This window comes from Oncorhynchus clarkii, chromosome 31, assembly GCF_045791955.1.
Source record: "Oncorhynchus clarkii lewisi isolate Uvic-CL-2024 chromosome 31, UVic_Ocla_1.0, whole genome shotgun sequence".
Taxonomy (NCBI): Eukaryota; Metazoa; Chordata; class Actinopteri; order Salmoniformes; family Salmonidae; genus Oncorhynchus; species Oncorhynchus clarkii.
In genome coordinates, this window is record NC_092177.1 from 664,155 (window position 1) to 686,227 (window position 22,073).

General features: G+C 47.4%; 1 protein-coding gene across 3 annotated transcripts in view; it reads left to right on the plus strand.

Annotated features, from left to right (window-relative positions):
• The window catches only part of LOC139391126 (gap junction beta-1 protein-like), a 34,502-nt gene extending 19,273 nt beyond the window's left edge, over positions 1–15,229 (plus strand). The window contains exons 8-10 of one of the 3 annotated variants that reach the window (XM_071138671.1): positions 1,360–1,442; positions 1,615–1,641; positions 14,259–15,229. In XM_071138671.1, the coding sequence (XP_070994772.1) occupies positions 1,360–1,442; positions 1,615–1,641; positions 14,259–15,100 (952 nt within the window). In that variant the 3' untranslated portion in view covers positions 15,101–15,229. Of the gene's footprint in view, positions 1–1,359; positions 1,443–1,614; positions 1,642–11,855; positions 12,024–12,694; positions 12,742–14,258 lie in introns of those variants that run through there. The other 2 variants (XM_071138672.1, XM_071138673.1) reach the window with 2 other exon arrangements.
• The last annotated feature ends 6,844 nt before the right edge of the window (positions 15,230–22,073 follow it).

The following is a 22,073-nucleotide window of genomic DNA, read 5'->3' on the forward strand; positions in this document are numbered from 1 at the left end:
ACAAGGTCCCACAGTTGACAGTGCATGTCAGAGCAAAAACCAAACTATGAGGTTGAAGGAATGGTCCGTAGAGCTCCGAGACAGGATTGTGTCGAGGCACAGATCTGGGGAAGGGTACCAAAACATTTCTGCATCATTGAAGGTCCCCAAGAACACAGTGGCCTCCATCATTCTTAAATGGAAGATGTTTGGAACCACCAAGACTCTTCCTAGAGCTGGCCATCCTGCCAAACTGAGCAATCGGGGGAGAAGGGCCTTGGTCAGGGAGGTGACCTGACAGAGCTCCAGAGTTCCTCGGTGGAGATGAGAGAACCTTCCAGAAGAACAACCATCTCTGCAGCACTCCACCAATCAGGCTTTTATGGTAGAGTGGCCAGAAGGAAGCCACTCCTTAGTAAAAGGCACATGACCGCCTGCTTGGAGTTTGCCAAAGGACACCTAAAGGACTCTGACCATGAGAAACAAGATGATCTGGTCTGATGAAACCAAGATTGAACTCTGGCCTGAAGGCCAAGAGTCACCTCTGGAGGAAACCTTTCACAATCCCGACAGTGAAGCATGGTGGTGGCAGCATCCTGCTGTGGGGATGTTTTTCAGAGGTAGGGACTGGGAGACTAGTCAGGATCGAGGGAAAGATGAACGGAGCAAAGTACAGGGAGATCCTTGATGAAAACCTGTTCAAGACAACACAGGAGTGGCTTTGGGACATGCCTCTGAATGTCCTTGAGTGGTCCAGCCAAAACCCGGACTTGAACCCGATCGAACATCTCTGGAGAGACCTGAAAATAGCTGTGCAGCGACGCTCTCCATCCAACCTGACAGAGCTTGAGAGGATTTGCAGAGAAGAATGAGAGAAACTCCCCAAATACAGGTGTGCCAAGCTTGTAGTGTCATGCAAAGAAGACTCGAGGCTGTAATCGCTGCCAAAGGTGCTTCAACAAAGTACTGAGTAAAGGGTCTGAATTCTTGTGTAAATGGGATATTTCAGTTTTGATATTTTTTTTTATATACATTTGCAAACATTTTCTATTTGCTTTGTCATTATGAGGTATTGTGTGTAGATGAGGGGAAAAAATTATTTAATCAATTTTAGAATAAGGTTGTAACTTAACAAAATGTGGAAAAAGTCAAGGGGTCTGATTACTTTCCGAATGCACTGTGTTTATCTCACATGGTAAATAAACTGGAATGTGTTTATCACATGGTAAATAAACTGAAATGTGTTTATCACATGGTAAATAAACTGGAATGTGTTTATCACATGGTAAATAAACTGAAATGTGTTTATCACACATGGTAAATAAACTGAAATGTTTAAGCACTGAGTGATTCTGTAATGAAATGTTTTGTCTGTTTCAGGAGAGGAGCCTCTCTGTCTCTGAGACTGGCTCAGAATGGACATGCTAAACATGACAAGCTGAGGAACCTGGGAATCAAGAGAAGTAGGTGCCTTCTTCTACTTTGTTGTCTGGTGATCATTCTGAGCTTCTCCACTAGAGGGCAGCAGCTTATATACAATAGTCTTGAAGCTCAGCTCTCATTGTGGTCCTCGCTCTCTCACTCTGCCTGTCTCATGTGTCTGCCTCTCTCTGTCTCTCTCTGTCTGTGTTGTAGGTAGTGCGCAGGAGCGAACCAAGAAATGTGAGTCTGCCTGGAACAAGTACCTTATTTCCTGTTACACCCAGAATAAGAAGTAATCAGGCTGATAAAGGTGTTGTAGTTCATTCCCCCTCACCTCCCTCTCCCCTTCATGAGCCTCCATCACATTAACCAGCCTTGATACAGGTTGTCACTATGTGGCCAAATTGGAAGCCCAGCCTTGTTCTAAAATGTTCTGCCATTGTAATCCTTTGGGCGGGCAGTGTCATCTTTTTTTACTTTTGACTATTTTCTACGTTGTAGAATAATAGTGAAGACATCAAAACTATAAAGTAACACATGGAATCATGTAGTAACCAAAAAAGTGTTAAACAAATCAAAATATATTTGAGATTTTAGATTCTTAAAAGTAGCCACCCTTTGCCTTGATGACAGCTTTGCACACTCTTGGCATTCTCTCAACCAGCTTCACCTGGAATGCTTTTCCAACAGTCTTGAAGGAGTTCCCACATACGCTGAGCATTTGTTGGCTGCTTTTCCTTCACTCTAAGGTCCAACTCATCCCAAACCATCTCAACTGAGTTGAAGTCGGGTAATTGTGGAGGCCAGGTCATCTGATGCAGCACTCCATCACTCTCCTTCTTGGTAAAATAGCCTGGAGGTGTGTTGGGTCATCGATCGTCCCACTAAGCCCAAACCAGATGGGATGGCGTAGCCATGCTGGTTAAGTGTGCCTTGAATTCTAAATAAATCACAGACCAGCAAAGCACCATCACACCTCCTCCTCCATGCTTCAAGGTGGGAACCACACATGTAGAGATCATCCGTTCACCTACTCGGCGTCTCACAAAGGCTCAGCGGTTGGAACCAAAAATCTAAAATTTGGACTCTTCAGACCAAAGGACAGATTTCCACCTGTTTAATGTCCATTGCTCATGTATCTTGGCCCAAGCAAGTCTCTTCTTATTGGTGTCCTTGTAGTGGTTTCTTTGAACAGTTGAGATGTGTCTGTTACTTGAACTCCGTGAAGCATTTATTTTGGATGCAATTTCTGAGGCTGGTACCTCTCTAATGAACTTATCCTCTGCAGCAGAGGTAACTCTGGGTCTTCCTTTCCTGTGGTGGTCCTCATGAGAGCCAGTTTCATCATAGCGCTTGATGGTTTCTGCGACTGCACTTGAAGGAACTTTCAAAGTTCTTGAAATGTTCTGCATTGACTGACCTTCATGTCTTAAAGTAATGATGGACTGACCTTCATGTCTTAAAGTAATGATGGACTGACCTTCATGTCTTAAAGTAATGATGGACTGACTTCATGTCTTAAAGTAATGATGGACTGACCTTCATGTCTTATAGTAATGATGGACTGACCTTCATGTCTTAAAGTAATGATGGACTGACCTTCATGTCTTAAAGTAATGATGGACTGTCGTTTCTCTTTGCTTATTTGAGCTGTTCTTGCCATAATATGGACTTGGTCTTTTACCAAAAAGGGGTATCTTCTGTGTACCACCCCTACCTTGTCACAACACAACTGATTGGCTCAAACGCAAATTAACTTTTAACGAGGCACACCTGTTAATTGAAATGCCTTCCAGGTGACTACCTCATGAACTAGGGCTCCTGGGTGGCTCAGCGGTCTAAGGCACTGCATCTCAGTGTAAGAGGCGTCACTACAGTCCTTGGTTTGAATCCAGGCTGTATCACATCCGGCCGTGATTGAGGAGTCCCATAGGGCGGTCACACAATTAGCCCAGCATCGTCCGGGTTTGGCCGGGGTGGGCCGTCATTGTAAATAAGAATTTGTTCTTAACTGACTTGCCTAGTTAAATGAAGGTTACACAAGCTGGTTGAGAGAATGCCAAAGGGTGGCTACTTTGAAGTATCTCAAATATAAACTATATATTTTGATATGTTTAACACTTTTTTTGGTTACTACATGATCCCATATGTGTGATTTCATAGTTTTGATGTCTTCACTATTATTCTACAATGTAGAAAATAGTAAAATAAAGAAACCCTTGAATGAGTAGGTGTGTCCAAACGTTTGACTGGTACTGTATATTTTCATGTTTAAATACATTTTCGTGAAGGACAAACTAAAACCAGATGAAGTAATGTAGATAATGGAGCTGTTCATAATATATTCTCTGAGAACTACCACTCACCAAAATAAAAGCTGGACATTCGGGGAGAAATAAAAACATTACAAGAACAATTTAGCATTATTGATATTGTTTATATTTGAGCAAAATAACACATTACCCATGGAGAAATGCATTGCATGAAATTCCTTTTAAAACTGTAAACATTTCTCTCTGCTCCTTGGTGAAATTTGTATAGAATTGCAGGAAATTGTTGTGAAAATGCATTTCTCTACATCACCAAGATGAGGCTTGATTTTTCTCTCTGATGCCAAAAGGCGGGCCTTTAAAATATTCCTTCCCAGGGTGCACTATGGGTGTCATTGCTGTCTTTATTTAGTCAGCCAGCCAGCCAGCAGACCGGCTGTCTTTATTTAGTCAGCCAGCCAGCCAGCAGACCGGCTGTCTTTATTTAGTCAGCCAGCAGACCGGCTGTCTTTATTTAGTCAGCCAGCCAGCCAGCAGACCGGCTGTCTTTATTTAGTCAGCCAGCCAGCCAGCAGACCGGCTGTCTTTATTTAGTCAGCCAGCCAGCCAGCAGACCGGCTGTCTTTATTTAGTCAGCCAGCCAGCCAGCAGACCGGCTGTCTTTATTTAGTCAGCCAGCCAGCCAGCCAGCAGACCGGCTGTCTTTATTTAGTCAGCCAGCCAGCCAGCCAGCAGACCGGCTGTCTTTATTTAGTCAGCCAGCCAGCCAGCAGACCGGCTGTCTTTATTTAGTCAGCCAGCCAGCCAGCAGACCGGCTGTCTTTATTTAGTCAGCCAGCCAGCAGACCGGCTGTCTTTATTTAGTCAGCCAGCCAGCCAGCAGACCGGCTGTCTTTATTTAGTCAGCCAGCCAGCCAGCCAGCAGACCGGCTGTCTTTATTTAGTCAGCCAGCCAGCAGACCGGCTGTCTTTATTTAGTCAGCCAGCCAGCAGACCGGCTGTCTTTATTTAGTCAGCCAGCCAGCCAGCAGACCGGCTGTCTTTATTTAGTCAGCCAGCCAGCCAGCCAGCAGACCGGCTGTCTTTATTTAGTCAGCCAGCCAGCCAGCAGACCGGCTTTCTTTATTTAGTCAGCCAGCCAGCAGACCGGCTGTCTTTATTTAGTCAGCCAGCCAGCCAGCAGACCGGCTGTCTTTATTTAGTCAGCCAGCCAGCCAGCCAGCAGACCGGCTGTCTTTATTTAGTCAGCCAGCCAGCCTGCCAGTAGACCGGCTGTCTTTATTTAGTCAGCCAGCCAGCCAGCCAGCAGACCGGCTGTCTTTATTTAGTCAGCCAGCCAGCCAGCAGACCGGCTGTCTTTATTTAGTCAGCCAGCCAGCAGACCGGCTGTCTTTATTTAGTCAGCCAGCCAGCAGACCGGCTGTCTTTATTGAGTCAGCCAGCCAGCCAGCAGACCGGCTGTCTTTATTTAGTCAGCCAGCCAGCAGACCGGCTGTCTTTATTTAGTCAGCCAGCCAGCAGACCGGCTGTCTTTATTGAGTCAGCCAGCCAGCCAGCAGACCGGCTGTCTTTATTTAGTCAGTCAGCCAGCCTGCCAGCAGACCGGCTGTCTTTATTTAGTCAGCCAGCCAGCCTGCCAGCAGACCGGCTGTCTTTATTTAGTCAGCCTGCCAGCAGACCGGCTGTCTTTATTGAGTCAGCCAGCCAGCCAGCAGACCGGCTGTCTTTATTGAGCCAGCCAGCCAGCAGACCGGCTGTCTTTATTTAGTCAGTCAGCCAGCCTGCCAGCAGACCGGCTGTCTTTATTTAGTCAGCCAGCCAGCCTGCCAGCAGACCGGCTGTCTTTATTTAGTCAGCCTGCCAGCAGACCGGCTGCCTTTTATTGAGTCAGCCAGCCAGCCAGCAGACCGGCTGTCTTTATTGAGTCAGCCAGCCAGCCAGCAGACCGGCTGTCTTTATTGAGTCAGCCAGCCAGCCAGCAGACCGGCTGTCTTTATTGAGTCAGCCAGCCAGCCAGCAGACCGGCTGTCTTTATTTAGTCAGCCAGCCAGCAGACCGGCTGTCTTTATTTAGTCAGCCAGCCAGCAGACCGGCTGTCTTTATTTAGTCAGCCAGCCAGCAGACCGGCTGTCTTTATTTAGTCAGCCAGCCAGCAGACCGGCTGTCTTTATTTAGTCAGCCAGCCAGCAGACCGGCTGTCTTTATTTAGTCAGCCAGCCAGCAGACCGGCTGTCTTTATTTAGTCAGCCAGCCAGCAGACCGGCTGTCTTTATTGAGTCAGCCAGCCAGCCAGTAGACCGGCTGTCTTTATTGAGTCAGCCAGCCAGCAGACCGGCTGTCTTTATTGAGTCAGCCAGCCAGCCAGCAGACCGGCTGTCTTTATTTAGTCAGCCAGCCAGCAGACCGGCTGTCTTTATTTAGTCAGCCAGCCAGCAGACCGGCTGTCTTTATTTAGTCAGCCAGCCAGCAGACCGGCTGTCTTTATTTAGTCAGCCAGCCAGCAGACCGGCTGTCTTTATTTAGTCAGCCAGCCAGCAGACCGGCTGTCTTTATTGAGTCAGCCAGCCAGCCAGCAGACCGGCTGTCTTTATTGAGTCAGCCAGCCAGCCAGCAGACCAGCCAGCCAGCCAGCAGACCGGCTGTCTTTATTTAGTCAGCCAGCCAGCCAGCCAGCAGACCGGCTTTCTTTATTTAGTCAGCCAGCCAGCCAGCCAGCAGACCGGCTGTCTTTATTTAGTCAGCCAGCCAGCCAGCCAGCAGACCGGCTGTCTTTATTGAGTCAGCCAGCCAGCCAGCGGACCGGCTGTCTTTATTTAGTCAGCCAGCCAGCCTGCCAGCAGACCGGCTGTCTTTATTTAGTCAGCCAGCCAGCCTGCCAGCAGACCGGCTGTCTTTATTTAGTCAGCCAGCCAGCCTGCCAGCAGACCGGCTGTCTTTATTGAGTCAGCCAGCCAGCCAGCAGACCGGCTGTCTTTATTGAGTCAGCCAGCCAGCCAGCAGACCGGCTGTCTTTATTGAGTCAGCCAGCCAGCCAGCAGACCGGCTGTCTTTATTGAGTCAGCCAGCCAGCCAGCAGACCGGCTGTCTTTATTGAGTCAGCCAGCCAGCCAGCAGACCGGCTGTCTTTATTTAGTCAGCCAGCCAGCAGACCGGCTGTCTTTATTTAGTCAGCCAGCCAGCAGACCGGCTGTCTTTATTTAGTCAGCCAGCCAGCAGACCGGCTGTCTTTATTTAGTCAGCCAGCCAGCCAGCCAGCAGACCGGCTGTCTTTATTTAGTCAGCCAGCCAGCAGACCGGCTGTCTTTATTTAGTCAGCCAGCCAGCAGACCGGCTGTCTTTATTTAGTCAGCCAGCCAGCAGACCGGCTGTCTTTATTTAGTCAGCCAGCCAGCAGACCGGCTGTCTTTATTTAGTCAGCCAGCCAGCAGACCGGCTGTCTTTATTTAGTCAGCCAGCCAGCAGACCGGCTGTCTTTATTTAGTCAGCCAGCCAGCAGACCGGCTGTCTTTATTTAGTCAGCCAGCCAGCAGACCGGCTGTCTTTATTTAGTCAGCCAGCCAGCAGACCGGCTGTCTTTATTTAGTCAGCCAGCCAGCAGACCGGCTGTCTTTATTGAGTCAGCCAGCCAGCAGACCGGCTGTCTTTATTGAGTCAGCCAGCCAGCCAGCCAGCAGACCGGCTGTCTTTATTGAGTCAGCCAGCCAGCCAGCAGACCGGCTATCTTTATTGAGTCAGCCAGCCAGCCAGCAGACCGGCTGTCTTTATTGAGTCAGCCAGCCAGCCAGCAGACCGGCTGTCTTTATTTAGTCAGCCAGCCAGCAGACCGGCTGTCTTTATTTAGTCAGCCAGCCAGCAGACCGGCTGTCTTTATTTAGTCAGCCAGCCAGCAGACCGGCTGTCTTTATTTAGTCAGCCAGCCAGCCAGCCAGCAGACCGGCTGTCTTTATTTAGTCAGCCAGCCAGCCAGCAGACCGGCTGTCTTTATTTAGTCAGCCAGCCAGCAGACCGGCTGTCTTTATTTAGTCAGCCAGCCAGCAGACCGGCTGTCTTTATTTAGTCAGCCAGCCAGCAGACCGGCTGTCTTTATTTAGTCAGCCAGCCAGCAGACCGGCTGTCTTTATTTAGTCAGCCAGCCAGCAGACCGGCTGTCTTTATTTAGTCAGCCAGCCAGCAGACCGGCTGTCTTTATTTAGTCAGCCAGCCAGCAGACCGGCTGTCTTTATTTAGTCAGCCAGCCAGCAGACCGGCTGTCTTTATTTAGTCAGCCAGCCAGCAGACCGGCTGTCTTTATTTAGTCAGCCAGCCAGCAGACCGGCTGTCTTTATTTAGTCAGCCAGCCAGCAGACCGGCTGTCTTTATTTAGTCAGCCCTCATAATCCTGTAAATGTAGGAGGATGATCCATTCTGTGTATTTGACAACAGTTCCTCACTGTGAACTTTCCTTTATGACATTAAATGATGCTGTGGCTTGTTATTTTTCCTTCACTAAGTTTGCAATGTTTTTGCCTTCTGTCATATTATTAGCTACTTTTCTGACCATTTACATATTTGATATGTATCTGTGTGTTGAATAATAAATGGTTTATTCATTACAGGATCTCTCACTGGTCTTCATTTTGTATTTGACAGAACAATTCAAATGTACCATATTGTCCAAAACGCGTTTCTCAAGCAATCATAACTCATTACGATGTTGTATTCTCTCAACCAACAACAAGATGAACCTGACCCCCCCCCCCCCCTCCCACCTCTTTATCACAACTGATGCAGGAACAGCCCTGGGCATTGAGATGTGGAATAATGGTACAGTGAACTGATTCTGGGTCGTCTGATATCACAGGACAAACAGGTGTTGTTTCTGTAGCCTGAGTGCCAGTCTGTTTCTGCTGTCAGGTCAACTCCTTGGTCTGTTTCTGCTGTCAGGTCAACTCCTTGGTCTCTTTCTGCCGTCAGGCCAACTCCTTGGTCTCTTTCTGCCGTCAGGCCAACTCCTTGGTCTGTTTCTGCTGTCAGGCCAACTCCTTGGTCTGTTTCTGCCGTCAGGCCAACTCCTTGGTCTGTTTCTGCCGTCAGGCCAACTCCTTGGTCTGTTTCTGCCGTCAGGCCAACTCCTTGGTCTGTTTCTGCCGTCAGGCCAACTCCTTGGTCTGTTTCTGCCGTCAGGCCAACTCCTTGGTCTGTTTCTGCCGTCAGGTCAACTCTTTGGTCTCTTTCTGCCGTCAGGCCAACTCCTTGGTCTGTTTCTGCCGTCAGGTCAACTCCTTGGTCTGTTTCTGCCGTCAGGTCAACTCCTTGGTCTGTTTCTGCCGTCAGGCCAACTCCTTGGTCTGTTTCTGCAGTCAGGCCAACTCCTTGGTCTGTTTCTGCCGTCAGGTCAACTCCTTGGTCTCTTTCTGCCGTCAGGCCAACTCCTTGGTCTGTTTCTGCCGTCAGGCCAACTCCTTGGCCTGTTTCTGCCGTCAGGCCAACTCCTTGGCTTGTTTCTGCCGTCAGGCCAACTCCTTGTTATGCCAATTGGCTTGACAATGACTGCAATGGAGTACTAGATCACACACAGGTCTGGGACCAGGCTAGCTTTCCCTTAACTGTAGATATTTGTTTCCATAAAGTCTATTTTGGTCAGGGGGCATCTGCGCTGAATCAACTCTTTCAGATGAGCTGACGGTGCCATGACGGAGGGCGACGCTGGAGTGAGGTCAACTGTTTATCTTTCTGTTTCGGGAATTAGGACACTCCTGACCTGTAAAACAACTAACCAAAAACCTCAAATGTTGTACTGCTTGAGCTCCTGTTCCTCTTAGAGAATATCAGCTCAACAGTGTTGTGGATCTCCTGCACCTAAATATAAAACAGTACCGGCACCGATTTCAGTCCAAGTCGAGCGCTGCCATTACCTTCTCCCTAATTTGAACCAATTCTGAAATGAAGTGTTGGTTAGCAGGTCCGTGTGTCCGTGTGTCTCTGCAACCGTCATGTTGAGGATATATGGATGAGTCTAAAATGGCGCCCTATTCCCTAATGGGCTCTGTTCAAACGTTCTTCACTATATAGGGAACAAGCTAGCATTTTGCCTGGAGCCTTTCTGTGGTGGCCCCCCCCCCGATGACGTGTGTCCTCTGGGAGGCTCAGCAGTGTCCTCTGGGGGGGCTTTACCACCTCTGTCTGACGTGACCACAGGACTCACCTGGTCATTCCATTCTGACACCAGATTGGGTAAGAGGTGTAAACGTTGTTCTTAGCGAAAAATAGACAGACGAACAGAAATAAGATGTAGAGATTTGAGCAATGAATTGAGTGAGTAGACAATCCAGATCTTTGGATAGATCAGTGGAACAAGCCAATCAGAACCATCTAATGGATAGATCAGGGGAACAAGCCAATCAGAACCATCTAATGGATAGATCAGGGGAACAAGCCAATCAGAACCATCTAATGGATAGATCAGGGGAACAAGCCAATCAGAACCATCTAATGGATAGATCAGGGGAACAAGCCAATCAGAACCATCTAATGGATAGATCAGGGGAACAAGCCAATCAGAACCATCTAATGGATAGATCAGGGGAACAAGCCAATCAGAACCATCTAATGGATAGATCAGGGGAACAAGCCAATCAGAACCATCTAATGGATAGATCAGGGGAACAAGCCAATCAGAACCATCTAATGGATAGATCAGGGGAACAAGCCAATCAGAACCATCTAATGGATAGATCAGGGGAACAAGCCAATCAGAACCATCTAATGGATAGATCAGGGGAACAAGCCAATCAGAACCATCTAATGGATAGATCAGGGAAACAAGCCAATCAGAACCATCTAATGGATAGATCAGGGGAACAAGCCAATCAGAACCATCTAATGGATAGATCAGGGAAACAAGCCAATCAGAACCATCTAATGGATAGATCAGGGAAACAAGCCAATCAGAACCATCTAATGGATAGATCAGGGAAACAAGCCAATCAGAACCATCTAATGGATAGATCAGGGGAACAAGCCAATCAGAACCATCTAATGGATAGATCAGGGGAACAAGCCAATCAGAACCATCTAATGGATAGATCAGGGGAACAAGCCAATCAGAACCATCTAATGGATAGATCAGGGGAACAAGCCAATCAGAACCATCTAATGGATAGATCAGGGGAACAAGCCAATCAGAACCATCTAATGGATAGATCAGGGGAACAAGCCAATCAGAACCATCTAATGGATAGATCAGGGGAACAAGCCAATCAGAACCATCTAATGGATAGATCAGGGGAACTTTTATTTTTATTTATCCGTTATTTAACCAGGTAAGTTGACTGAGAACACGTTCTCATTTACAGCAAAGACCAGGGGAATAGTTACAGGGGAGAGGAGGGGGATGAATGAGCCAATTGTTAACTGGGGATTATTAGGTGACCGTGATGGTTTGAGGGCCAGATTGGGAATTTAGCCAGGACACCGGGGTTAACACCCCTACTCTTACAATAAGTGACATGGGATCTTTAATGACCTCAGAGAGTCAGGACACCCGTTTAACGTCCCATCCGAAAGACGACACCATACACAGGGCAGTGGGATATTTTTTTAGACCAGAGGAAAAAGTGTTTCCTACTGGCCCTCCAACACCACTTCCAGCAGCATCTGGTCTCCCATCCAGGTACTGACCAGGACCAACCCTGCTTAGCTTCAGAAGTAAGCCAGCAGTGGTATGCTGCTGGCAAATTGGAACAAGCCAATCAGAACCATCTAATGTATAGCTCAGGGGAACAAGCCAATCAGAACCATCTAATAGATAGCTCAGGGGAACAAGCCAATCAGAACCATCTCATCTCTAAATAAACACCCAGTATATAGCACAAAGACAATGACTGTCCACTTCTGGAACTGTTTGATTCATAGTTTCTTGAATGATTTTGCAAACATCTCATTTTGCCCACTGCCCGCCCTTTTCCCCTGCTCTCTCGCTCAGTGGTTCGGGTCAGAAGCCCTCTGCCCTCCCCTCCCAGCACAATAAATAATGTGGCATGGAGCTCAGGTCTTTTGTGTCCACACAGATTCTTTCTTCTGCATGTTCCGCTGGGGGGTAGGCAGAAACCAGGGCGTTTTATCAGAATAACACAGAGTCTTGTTGGGGCTCTGATAAAGGGCAGCATTGTATGGTAATAGTTTATATAAGACCATATGACCGCTGCGCTGGGCTCTGCTACGGTGCAGGGTAGTGGCTAGTGTCGCGGGAATGATTAGCATTTTACCAACGCATGGTGTTCACAAGCCAAGAGCCTTCTGATTCGATGATAAAATAAACACATTTAATTGAACCCTTCTTTGTACACATTTTGTGTACCACCACAGCTGAAGGTAAAAGCCATCATATCTCTGATTCTCTTCATTTAACCATTCGGATGATGATGTGTTGAGATTCCTGAGGAAAAGGAAAGAGGGTCTGACTGTCTGAGGTGTTCTGGAGCTCTCTGAGAATTCTAGAATTCCAGACTAGATTCTAGAATGGTTCTGCAGAAAGACAGTAGTTACTGATAGGAAACATCTGTTCACTCGAATACAATAACTTCTCTTGGTTTGATCTGGGTGTATTTTATGATTGGCATAGTTTAAAGACTGTTTTGAGATTGGCTATATTTCTTCAGTTACAGTAGAGGTCTTAGACAGTGACTGTCTGAAGTTAAAGATTCTTCTAGTGAGATGGATGTTTGAGTCGTTGCTTGGAGAATGTATCTTGGCTGGTCTGTCTGGTGTCCATCGATAACGGTGACGGTGGTCTGACGGTGGTAGCCGTGTCCGTCTGTCTGAAGGTCAGGTTACGGTCAGTCAGTATTAATACTTGTTGAATGGATCACATGTCTCCGTTATCGTTTCGCTATTGGCTATCGGAGCGTTACGTGGCGTGACGTTGCGCCCGTGTTAGGCCATCGCCCCAAGGTTCTTAAAGCGCAGGCCAGGGATAGGCTGAGTCTTGTTTGCCGTTGCTGCGACCCGACCGCTCCAGCTCCATGGCCAGGCTACACCTGACGGTGGTGGTTTAAGGACCTGGTGCTGCCGCCACTGCCGGCAGAGACTGGTAGGACCAACAGCTCAGGGAGTACTGGGACTGCTTTCTAGATCACACCCTATTCAGTGGTTGAAAGTAGTGCACTTTTCTAGGTGCAGACAAGGGTGTGTTTTGTTGGGGGTTGTTGAGGAGGAAGGTTCTGTTTTAGTCCACATTAGTACAGTTTGAGAATGTTTTTCTGTCTGGTGTTTTACGGATTTGAGCTCAAGCATTTCGGATGATTGTTGGTTGGATACATACAGTACACCTGTGGGGTTATTTAAGAACTCTCTCTTCCTCACTACAGGTTTGATTGATTTCCTTTATTAAGGATTGACTCAGAGATTGTACAGTTTCAATGACTATATCAATATGTTACCAACATGTGATGTACCTTGATGTCCCCTAATTCCTTCATTACATGTTTCCAGTTCTTATAGAGAATGACCACCTTTCCCAGTGTGATGTCCCCTAATTCCTTCATTACATGTTTCCAGTTCTTATAGAGAATGACCACCTTTCCCAGTGTGATGTCCCCTAATTCCTTCATTACATGTTTCCAGTTCTTATAGAGAATGACCACCTTTCCCAGTGTGATGTCCCCTAATTCCTTCATTACATGTTTCCAGTTCTTATAGAGAATGACCACCTTTCCCAGTGTGATGTCCCCTAATTCCTTCATTACATGTTTCCAGTTCTTATAGAGAATGACCACCTTTCCCAGTGTGATGTCCCCTAATTCCTTCATTACATGTTTCCAGTTCTTATAGAGAATGACCACCTTTCCCAGTGTGATGTCCCCTAATTCCTTCATTACATGTTTCCAGTTCTTATAGAGAATGACCACCTTTCCCAGTGTGATGTCCCCTAATTCCTTCATTACATGTTTCCAGTTCTTATAGAGAATGACCACCTTTCCCAGTGTGATGTCCCCTAATTCCTTCATTACATGTTTCCAGTTCTTATAGAGAATGACCACCTTTCCCAGTGTGATGTCCCCTAATTCCTTCATTACATGTTTCCAGTTCTTATAGAGAATGACCACCTTTCCCAGTGTGATGTCCCCTAATTCCTTCATTACATGTTTCCAGTTCTTATAGAGAATGACCACCTTTCCCAGTGTGATGTCCCCTAATTCCTTCATTACATGTTTCCAGTTCTTATAGAGAATGACCACCTTTCTGTGTGATCAAACGTCTGCTTGTATTTATTTGACCTTTATTTAACTCGGCAAGTCAGTTAAGAATTTTCAATGACGGACTGGGAACAGTGAGTTAACTTCCTGTTCAGGGGCAGCTCGGGGATTTGAACTTGCAACCTTTCGGTTACTAGTCCAACACTCTAACCACTGCCGCCCCAGTGAGATGCATTGTCAACAGAAGGTTGTTTCCTAAGTCCTATATTCTTCTAAGGAACAGTTAGTCTCCTGAGTGTGATCATCAGCTTGACATTTCTCCTTTCCAGACTGGGCTTGAGAAAAGCTTTCAGAGCTGAAATGTCAACATTAAACAGTCTGAACTATATCCCTTCTTGTTTCTCCTCTCCAGACCTGGAATCGAAAATGAACTGGGGGTCCTTTTACGCCGTGATCAGCGGCGTAAACAGGCATTCCACCGGCATCGGCCGCATCTGGCTGTCTGTCATCTTCATCTTCAGAATCCTGGTCCTCGTGGTGGCGGCCGAGTCGGTCTGGGGCGACGAGAAGTCTGGCTTCACCTGCAACACCCAGCAGCCCGGCTGCAACTCTGTCTGCTATGACCAGTTCTTTCCCATCTCACACATCCGCCTGTGGGCCTTGCAGCTCATCCTGGTGTCCACGCCTGCTCTCCTAGTGGCCATGCATGTAGCCCATCGCAGACACATCAACAAGAAGATCCTGAAGAAGTCCGGGCGCGGTTCCCCTAAGGAGCTGGAACAACTCAAGAACCAGAAGTTTGCGATCACAGGTGCCCTCTGGTGGACCTACATGATCAGTGTGCTGTTTAGGATCGTTCTGGAAGTCTGCTTCCTTTATATATTCTACTTGATCTACCCTGACTTCAAGATGTTCCGTCTGGTCAAGTGTGACTCGTACCCCTGCCCCAACACTGTGGACTGCTTCGTGTCGCGGCCCACGGAGAAAACCATCTTCACCGTGTTCATGCTCTCCGTGTCGGGGGTGTGTGTTCTCCTCAACCTGGCCGAGGTGGCCTACCTGATTGGTAGAGCCTGTCTGAGGTGTATCCATGGTAATCAGGAAGAGACTAAGGTAGCATGGATCGGTCAGAAACTGTCCTCCTACAAACAGAATGAAATCAACCAGATGATCGCTGACCAGTCGAAGTTCAAGTTTAACATGGGAGCTAGGAAGACCTCTATGGAGAAGGGAGAGAGGTGCTCTGCTTTCTGATAGGCTGCCCTGGAAGGGAGAGAGGTGCTCTGCTTTCTGATAGGCTGCCCTGGAAGGCAGAGAGGTGCTCTGCTTTCTGATAGGCTGCCCTGGAAGGGAGAGAGGTGCTCTGCTTTCTGATAGACTGCCCTGGAAGGGAGAGAGGTGCTCTGCTTTCTGATAGGCTGCCCTGGAAGGGAGAGAGGGGCTCTGCTTTCTAATAGGCTGCCCTGGAAGGGGGAGAGGGGCTCTGCTTTCTAATAGGCTGCCCTGGAAGGGGGAGAAGTGCTCTGCTTTCTAATAGGCTGCCCTGGAAGGGAGAGAGATCCTCTGCTTTCTGATAGGCTGCTCTGGAAGGGGGAGACGTGCTCTGCTTTCTAATAGGCTGCTCTGGAAGGGAGAGAGGGGCTCTGCTTTCTAATATGCTTTCAAGTCCTAGTTCCCACTCCTTTTCACTGCTTCAAACTAAAGAACTAACCAGCTTGGACCCATACTGTAGAGAAATCCTCATACAATAACTCCATCTAGTCATAACGCCAATCATCATTCATTTCTGGCTCCATTTATTCTGGTGACTGGTGCTAGGTTCTGGTAGGATATGAAGAAGAACAAACAGACCCAGACAGGGGGTATTGGATGGGCCCCCCAAAAATAAAACTAACCCGGACAAACTCAATGCTGGATTGGAGGGAGAATTTTGTTTCATCGTGGTCGACACAGTCACTGTTTTCTCACAACCTTGGGGCAGAAACGGGTGGATAAAGGAACATTTGTTTCAGCACATGACTTGACAAACCCATTGTATTGGAACTCACCGAGTCTCCTACAGCGGGGAGACTGCTCCTACAGCGGGGAGGCTGCTCCTACAGCGGGGAGGCTGCTCCTACAGCGGGGAGGCTGCTCCTACAGCGGGGAGGCTGCTCCTACAGCGGGGAGACTGCTCCTACAGCGGGGAGGCTGCTCCTACAGCGGGGAGGCTGCTCCTACAGCGGGGAGGCTGCTCCTACAGCGGGGAGACTGCTCCTACAGCGGGGAGGCTGCTCCTACAGCGGGGAGGCTGCTCCTACAGCGGGGACGAATCACTCATTAAGACATTGAAGGTCTTTTTAATGGTGCACAGCAAACGATGGAACTTTACTACGTTGTTTTAGTACTATCAGCACCAAGAGGGTTAGCAGCAGCAGCAGCAGCAGCAGCAGCACCAAGAGGGTTAGCAGCAGCAGCAGCAGCAGCACCAAGAGGGTTAGCAGCAGCAGCAGCAGCAGCACCAAGAGGGTTAGCAGCAGCAGCAGCAGCAGCACCAAGAGGGTTAGCAGCAGCAGCAGCACCAAGAGGGTTAGCAGCAGCAGCAGAGTGGAAAACTGGATGTCCTAAAATGGATTACAACTTCCATTAACCAGGATATGTTCATATCTCATATCTCACATTATACTGTTATATGTTCATATCTCATATCCCACATTATACTGTTATATGTTCATATCTCATATCCCACATTATACTGTTATATGTTCATATCTCATATCCCACATTATACTGTTATATGTTCATATCTCATATCCCACATTATACTGTTATATGTTCATATCTCATATCCCACATTATACTGTTATATGTTCATATCTCATATCCCACATTATACTGTTATATGTTCATATCTCATATCCCACATTATACTGTTATATGTTCATATCTCATATCCCACATTATACTGTTATATGTTCATATCTCATATCCCACATTATACTGTTATATGTTCATATCTCATATCCCACATTATACTGTTATATGTTCATATCTCATATCCCACATTATACTGTTATATGTTCATATCTCATATCCCACATTATACTGTTATATGTTCATATCTCATATCCCACATTATACTGTTATATGTTCATATCTCATATCCCACATTATACTGTTATATGTTCATATCTCATATCCCACATTATACTGTTACATATCTCATATCCCACATTATACTGTTACATATCTCATATCCCACATTATACTGTTATATGTTCATATCTCATATCCCACATTATACTGTTATATGTTCATATCTCATATCCCACATTATACTGTTATCTGTTACATATCTCATATCCCACATTATACTGTTACATATCTCATATCCCACATTATACTGTTATATGTTCATATCTCATATCCCACATTATACTGTTATATGTTCATATCTCATATCCCACATTATACTGTTATATGTTCATATCTCATATCCCACATTATACTGTTATATGTTCATATCTCATATCTCACATTATACTGTTATATGTTCATATCTCATATCCCACATTATACTGTTATATGTTCATATCTCATATCCCACATTATACTGTTATATGTTCATATCTCATATCCCACATTATACTGTTATATGTTCATATCTCATATCCCACATTATACTGTTATATGTTCATATCTCATATCCCACATTATAGTATTACAGTATATACTGCAGTACTGACGATTGAGGTTCTTTACACAACAACATCCTTAGCTGCAAAGTAAACCTTATTTATTGAGGTTATTGCTCACAACCAAAGGATTGATTGATGGATACACATCTTTGTTATTAATAGGCGTTGGTGTTTCTAGGCTCTCAGATGGTACTATATAGTCTCATGGTGTTTCTAGGCTCTCAGATGGTACTATATAGTCTCATGGTGTTTCTAGGCTCTCAGATGGTACTATATAGTCTCATGGTGTTTCTAGGCTCTCTGATGGTACTATATAGTCTCATGGTGTTTCTAGGCTCTCTGATGGTACTATATAGTCTCATGGTGTTTCTAGGCTCTCAGATGGTACTATATAGTCTGTCATGGTGTTTCTAGGCTCTCTGATGGTACTATATAGTCTCATGGTGTTTCTAGGCTCTCAGATGGTACTATATAGTCTCATGGTGTTTCTAGGCTCTCAGATGGTACTATATAGTCTCATGGTGTTTCTAGGCTCTCAGATGGTACTATATAGTCTCATGGTGTTTCTAGGCTCTCTGATGGTACTATATAGTCTCATGGTGTTTCTAGGCTCTCTGATGGTACTATATAGTCTCATGGTGTTTCTAGGCTCTCAGATGGTACTATATAGTCTGTCATGGTGTTTCTAGGCTCTCTGATGGTACTATATAGTCTCATGGTGTTTCTAGGCTCTCAGATGGTACTATATAGTCTCATGGTGTTTCTAGGCTCTCAGATGGTACTATATAGTCTCATGGTGTTTCTAGGCTCTCTGATGGTACTATATAGTCTGTCATGGTGTTTCTAGGCTCTCTGATTGTACTATATAGTCTGTCATGGTGTTTCTAGGCTCTCAGATGGTACTATATAGTCTGTCATGGTGTTTCTAGGCTCTCTGATGGTATTATATAGTCTCATGGTGTTTCTAGGCTCTCTGATGGTACTATATAGTCTGTCATGGTGTTTCTAGGCTCTCAGATGGTACTATATAGTCTGTCATGGTGTTTCTAGGCTCTCTGATGGTACTATATAGTCTCATGGTGTTTCTAGGCTCTCTGATGGTACTATATAGTCTCATGGTGTTTCTAGGCTCTCTGATGGTACTATATAGTCTCATGGTGTTTCTAGGCTCGCAGATGGTACTATATAGTCTGTCATGGTGTTTCTAGGTTCTCAGATGGTACTATATAGTCTCATGGTGTTTCTAGGCTCTCAGATGGTACTATATAGTCTGTCATGGTGTTTCTAGGCTCTCAGATGGTACTATATAGTCTCATGGTGTTTCTAGGCTCTCAGATGGTACTATATAGTCTGTCATGATGTTTCTAGGCTCTCAGATGGTACTATATAGTCATGGTGTTTCTAGGCTCTCAGATGGCACTATATAGTCTCATGGTGTTTAAAAAGCTCTGACATGTTAATCACAGGCTTCTCAACACATTATTGTGGATCTGTCCAGAAATTGTGGCATTGTTGACAAGTCACATGATGTGCAGTGGAACCTATGAAGAGGCAAGAATGAATTATTTCAGGCTTGGGCATTGCCAGGTAAAGTAGATTAACCAATAACCTCCTGGTTTTTGATTGGTTGAAAACAGGCTGTTGCCATTTATTTTCATATTTAATGTAGGAAAGTTATTGTACTGTAATATAATACTACTCCATCTCTCTTCCAGTTCGTCAGTTTACAATTTACACATTGTTGTACAGTAAAATGATAAAGATAATGAATTGAACCTGTGCTTGTCACTTTGGGTTACTTTCCTAAAATGTCCTTGTTTCCAGAACTACTAGTTGGATGATTATGGATTTCCTGCTTTTTTGGGGGGAAAGTAAACAGAGTTTTGCAACCCTAATCCAGTCCATGGTGTATATAAAGACAGGTTGTAACAGTGTATATGTATATATTAGTGGAATAAAATACATAATGATTTGAACAACTCAAATGTGTTGACATGTTTTATAATGTTGACTGACATTGCAAAGTGTCAGTAGCGGTATGTTATAGTTCCAAACCTCTGGTTTCACGTCTTAGTGTGCAGTAAATCCATGTTGATACCTGTTTACCAGCCTTCCTTCTGTTCCACTCCCGTCATTGGTGACTTCAGGACCTAAACGGCTGCTCTTCTCCAGAGCTTTGTCCCAAATGGCACCCTGTTCCAAATGTAGTGCACTACTTTTGACCAGGAGGCTCATAGGGCTCTAGTCAAAAGTTGTGCACTCTGTAGGGACTAGGGTGACATTTGGGACACAATCTTAGTCATTCCCCCCTCCACCACAGTGATAGAGACACCATCTCCCTGTATTTAGCAATGAGTTGGTATTGGCTAGCAGCAGCGGTGTTCAGCTGGTTGGGAGGGAGGGAGAGGGTCGGAGAGGAACTCTAGGAGGAACGACGGGGAGAGGGTCGGTGAGGAACTCGAGGAGGGAAGATGGGTAGAGAGGGTCGGAGAGGAACTAGAGGAGGGAAGATGGGGAGAGAGGGTCGGAGAGGAACTCTAGGAGGGAAGATGGGGAGAGAGGGTCAGAGAGGAACTCTAGGAGGGAAGACTGGGAGAGAGGGTCGGAGAGGAACTCGAGGGAAGATGGAGAGAGAGGGTCGGAGAGGAACTCGAGGAGGGAAGACGGGGAGAGAGAGTCGGAGGGGAACTCGAGGAGGGAAGACAGGGAGAGAGAGTCGGAGAGGACCTCGAGGAGGGAAGATGAGGAGAGAGGGTCGGAGAGGAACGAGGGAAGATGGAGAGAGAGGGTCGGAGAGGAACTCGAGGAGGGAAGACGGGGAGAGAGAGTCAGAGGGGAACTCGAGGAGGGAAGATGGGGAGAGAGGGTCGGAGAGGAACTCTAGGAGGGAAGATGGGGAGAGAGGGTCGGAGAGGAACTCTAGGAGGGAAGACTGGGAGAGAGGGTCGGAGAGGAACTCGAGGGAAGATGGAGAGAGAGGGTCGGAGAGGAACTCGAGGAGGGAAGACGGGGAGAGAGAGTCGGAGGGGAACTCGAGGAGGGAAGACAGGGAGAGAGAGTCGGAGAGGACCTCGAGGAGGGAAGATGAGGAGAGAGGGTCGGAGAGGAACGAGGGAAGATGGAGAGAGAGGGTCGGAGAGGAACTCGAGGAGGGAAGACGGGGAGAGAGAGTCAGAGGGGAACTCGAGGAGGGAAGACGGGGAGAGAGGGTCGGAGAGGAACTCTAGGAGGGAAGATGGGGAGAGAGGGTCGGAGAGGAACTCTAGGAGGGAAGACTGGGAGAGAGGGTCGGAGAGGAACTCGAGGGAAGATGGAGAGAGAGGGTCGGAGAGGAACTCGAGGAGGGAAGACGGGGAGAGAGAGTCAGAGGGGAACTCGAGGAGGGAAGATGGGGAGAGAGGGTCGGAGAGGAACTCTAGGAGGGAAGATGGGGAGAGAGGGTCGGAGAGGAACTCTAGGAGGGAAGACTGGGAGAGAGGGTCGGAGAGGAACTCGAGGGAAGATGGAGAGAGAGGGTCGGAGAGGAACTCGAGGAGGGAAGACGGGGAGAGAGAGTCGGAGGGGAACTCGAGGAGGGAAGACAGGGAGAGAGAGTCGGAGAGGACCTCGAGGAGGGAAGATGAGGAGAGAGGGTCGGAGAGGAACGAGGGAAGATGGAGAGAGAGGGTCGGAGAGGAACTCGAGGAGGGAAGACGGGGAGAGAGAGTCAGAGGGGAACTCGAGGAGGGAAGACGGGGAGAGAGGGTCGGAGAGGAACTCTAGGAGGGAAGATGGGGAGAGAGGGTCGGAGAGGAACTCTAGGAGGGAAGACTGGGAGAGAGGGTCGGAGAGGAACTCGAGGGAAGATGGAGAGAGAGGGTCGGAGAGGAACTCGAGGAGGGAAGACGGGGAGAGAGAGTCAGAGGGGAACTCGAGGAGGGAAGATGGGGAGAGAGGGTCGGAGAGGAACTCTAGGAGGGAAGATGGGGAGAGAGGGTCGGAGAGGAACTCTAGGAGGGAAGACTGGGAGAGAGGGTCGGAGAGGAACTCGAGGGAAGATGGAGAGAGAGGGTCGGAGAGGAACTCGAGGAGGGAAGACGGGGAGAGAGAGTCGGAGGGGAACTCGAGGAGGGAAGACAGGGAGAGAGAGTCGGAGAGGACCTCGAGGAGGGAAGATGAGGAGAGAGGGTCGGAGAGGAACGAGGGAAGATGGAGAGAGAGGGTCGGAGAGGAACTCGAGGAGGGAAGACGGGGAGAGAGAGTCAGAGGGGAACTCGAGGAGGGAAGACGGGGAGAGAGGGTCGGAGAGGAACTCTAGGAGGGAAGATGGGGAGAGAGGGTCGGAGAGGAACTCTAGGAGGGAAGACTGGGAGAGAGGGTCGGAGAGGAACTCGAGGGAAGATGGAGAGAGAGGGTCGGAGAGGAACTCGAGGAGGGAAGACGGGGAGAGAGAGTCAGAGGGGAACTCGAGGAGGGAAGACAGGGAGAGAGAGTCGGAGAGGACCTCGAGGAGGGAAGATGGGGAGAGAGGGTCGGAGAGGAACTCGAGGAGGAAAGACTGGGAGAGAGGG